Here is a 3,796-nt window from a genome sequence, read left to right on the forward strand (position 1 = left end):
CTCGCACTCTTTTCTCAATGCCCTTTTCTCTCAACCATTCCTCATCAACTAAACTGACCTGGGCGCCTGTGTCCCACAACACATCTTGATGTTTACCCTCTATCACCAAATCTACTACACACTTCTCCCCGACTAGCTTAACTAGTCTTTGTTTAGATTTTGGTGTGATAAATACATGTCCCTTTAGGTCACTAATGTCTCTGGTAGCTATTGGGTATTGTCATTGTCCTGCTGGGTCACCATAATTTCCCCTTTCACAACGGTGACCCGTCCTAGTTTTCCGACTGACGGTTATTACAGTCTCTCCTATAATGATCTCCGCTGCCACATTTATAGCAGTGATGACATCTAGGTCCCTGCCCTGTGTTCTGACACGCTTTACAACCACGTTTTGGTTGTTGACGGGGTTGGTTGTCAATGTAAGTCGGGCTGTTTCTCGGTCCATTGTTGTGATTTCCACTGGCATTAGTGATGTTACCTTGTAAAGTCTTTAACTGTTTCACCTCTACACGCAACGCCTGCAATTCCTTTAAAACATTATCAGACACCCCGGCACTAGAGCTGACAACCTTGACATCCACTCTACCAATCTTGCCCTGCCTCTCTGCATTGCGCTTTGTAATGTCGTTGATCGCTTTCAACAGCGTCTCATTCTCCATGGACGTTACGAGTACCTGATGTATCTCTAGTTTTATGTCGTCGTCCCTAACCCCTGTTGACACTGCCTGTCTGAATTGGTTACCGACGAGCGTAGCGTCGTAGTGATTACCACCATCCTCCCTTGAGGCAAACATGATTTTTTTGTCTCAACTCGAGCGCCCTGAACACAAAGTCTTGTACCGTTTCCTTTGGAGCCTGAACCAGAGTACACAAGTCTTGATACAGTTCTGTTGCTGTTTTCTCCTTATAAAAGGTGCGGATAATTGTCTGTAACGTGGGTAGTGTGAGGTTATGTCTACCCTCCAAATAGCCTCGAACCCTGGCTGTGGGGTTGATCGCCTGTATTACACTACTGATGATTTCTGTCTCTGTGTGTCCTTTTTCTTCAGCCACTGTTATTTGGCGAAGAAATGACATGTAGCCAATACTTCCCTCACTGCCCCCGATTTGCCCATGGATTTTTAAGTCCTTCCTCCAAGACCCTTTCGTAGTCTTGGAAGTCAGTGTTGGCACTGAATTCTCTGTTGCGTCAATCTCCGACTCGCATAAGCAGCCATATGTAAAGTCCAAAAGCATGATGCCCTCGTTTTTTTCCTTGACGCTTTCCTCTAGTCTCCCCTCAATCGCGGCTAATGCGGCCTCTTGGGTCAAAATCTCCATATCAATACCGTCGCCTTCCTTCTTGAGCTCCATCCCCTCAAAAAGGACTTTTACCACGGCCAGGTCCGCCTGGTAAAGTTTTATACGAATTGCCGTTATGAGTTTTTGTCGACGCGTTACCGGATCCATGAATGTCTTCTCTCTACGTCATCAGTGTCCACCAAACTAATCCCGGACGAGCCCCCAAATGTTACGGGGATTTATTTGTCAGTTGAAGACGAGACGACGTGACCTAAAATGTGGAGACGAGAGATTAGCTTCATTTCAGTCTTTTAATGGAACATCGCGGGCACTCTAAATCATTTCGGCGCTTGAATATTAGAGTTATTACCCCTTTGATCGATAAACTCTCAAATACCGTCACCTGCGGGAGTTGCTTCCCCGCTGCCGATGGGATTCCAGCAAGCTTACCGTAGTCTGCCGTAATTGCAAAAAAATATGCCCCCTTCCATTTTAAAGAAAATGTGCTCGTAACACAACCATGTGTTAAACATAGTTGATTAATTGTATACATGATAACGGAGGCTGAATATTGTGAAAACAATTTCACTCCTTGTCATTAATCGTACAATTATTAAATAAATGTACTATACAAGATAACACAGTCATGTTACGATCAGCTGTCAGACCTGGCAGTGACAATACACAAAAATTTACCAAGATCATTTAATTGTTTTACATTCCTTAAAGACAGAATGTGTACCATCTTAAAGATAAGTCAATATAATACATGCACTCGCATGGTCTATCATCCAATAATTTAAATATTAGCCAATCAAAAGTGTCGTTACATCGCAGACGTTGTAGAATATTTCATGTTTTATTTGCACATATATATAAGCTTAGCTAGTCGGAAATATTCTGACGTTTATCGACTTTTTTTTTTATATCGGTCTATCGTCGATTAACGTATGATCGATATAAAAAAAAAGTCGATAAAACGTCAGAATAACTCCGACTAAAGCTAAGCCTAACTCAAGTATTATTAATGTACGTAAATCACATTATAAACGAATTCCTATATCTTGTAAGTAATTTCGCAGATAAAAAAAAACTATTTTAGATGTACTTCCATTCAATAATATACGAATTCCGCTATTATCCTTTTTTTAAATTTACCAAAACCCGCTCAGGTGAATTCCGGCCGGCCGTTATATTCTGGTCAGTTCAGATCATATTCAGGGCCCGTAATATTCATGAAACCATTCTCATGCTCAAGCATGGATTTTGTGCGAATGCCTAATTTCTTGTTCCAGTTATAAATTACTTAAACATGTATATTTTGTTTAAGTTTTGGACAAAAATTTAAGAGACTTCAAGCCGAATAATATTTTCAATAATTAAATCTGACTTTTTGATCGTTGACCTGATTTATGTGAGATACAAGAAAGATGGTTTGAGAACGTATACGTATACGTGATCATGAATGGGGCCCTGCTAATGAGGCAAGGGAGGTAACGCTAGTAAAAAAAATGCAGCATGTTAATGCTTGTAGACTACACACTCATGAGCGTGTGACCGTGTTAATCTCAGCAGACACTGATGCGCGTAGAGTTGAAAGACATTCCATGGTAAGTTAGAATATGAAGGCTGGATTGACGCAAAACCTTTGCCGTTTGTAAGTTGACAAAATCACAGTGACTCACGCAGTCACGGTTCGTTACAAATGTCTAATACACATGTATGCTAACTGATATGGGTCACAAGCTCGCGATCACAGCACACTATGTGTACACTAGGTATGCTGTGACCCATATCCGTATAGCATATGTGTGTGTACCACAGGTACTAGCCTCGTCTGTCTACACCCATAAGATTATATTAATAATTAGATTGTATATGGGTGTGTATTGACAGACGAGGCTACTGTAGTAGATGTGATGTGTAGCACAGGGACCTGAGAATTGTTACAGCTATATTTGGACCTAAACTAAGATGTTAAGAGTAATACTTTCGGTAAAATACTAAAAGGGACACCCCAATGTTTTTTCTTAATGTTGATATATACCTTATATGTAAAACATTACGAATCCCAGTGATATCAGTGGCGGATCCAGAGAGGTTTTTTGGGCTTCAGGAACCCCCACCCCCACCCAACCCTGAGAATTTTCACCATTTTCCTCAATTTTTACCCACATGGAAACCCCCCCAGGAAATTTAGAAATTCCCCCCTAGATAGGTTTCTGGATCCGCCACTGGATATAAATCATTTTAATGGTTTGGTTAACATTAAAAAAATTATAATTTCACGTTTTTTGAAAAGTTTTCAACTTTACAAAATATTTATCAATACTTGCAATTTAATATCTCGTGCAGACCAGCAGATAAACTGTATATACATGTTTCCTGTTCCATATATTTAGTTGTCCTGTTTGATTTCAAAGTCAATGCATTAATTTGTTGTTTTTTCCTATTTTCCTGTCAGGTTTTGTCTTTTATATCTGCCGTAGAAAGATTATATTATTTTTGTGGGGGG

At 40.3% G+C, this 3,796-nt stretch overlaps 1 protein-coding gene across 1 annotated transcript in view; it reads left to right on the plus strand.

Moving 5' to 3' along the window:
* Window positions 1-2,862: 2,862 nt before the first annotated feature.
* LOC110464626 (inosine-uridine preferring nucleoside hydrolase-like) overlaps window positions 2,863-3,796 on the plus strand; it is a 14,969-nt gene continuing 14,035 nt past the window's right edge. Inside the window, exon 1 of the mRNA XM_021519954.1 lies at window positions 2,863-2,891. Within this exon, the coding sequence (XP_021375629.1) occupies window positions 2,863-2,891 (29 nt within the window). The remainder of the gene's footprint in view (window positions 2,892-3,796) is intronic.

This window comes from Mizuhopecten yessoensis, unplaced genomic scaffold (genome assembly GCF_002113885.1).
Source record: "Mizuhopecten yessoensis strain PY_sf001 unplaced genomic scaffold, ASM211388v2 scaffold11017, whole genome shotgun sequence".
Classification (NCBI taxonomy): domain Eukaryota; kingdom Metazoa; phylum Mollusca; class Bivalvia; order Pectinida; family Pectinidae; genus Mizuhopecten; species Mizuhopecten yessoensis.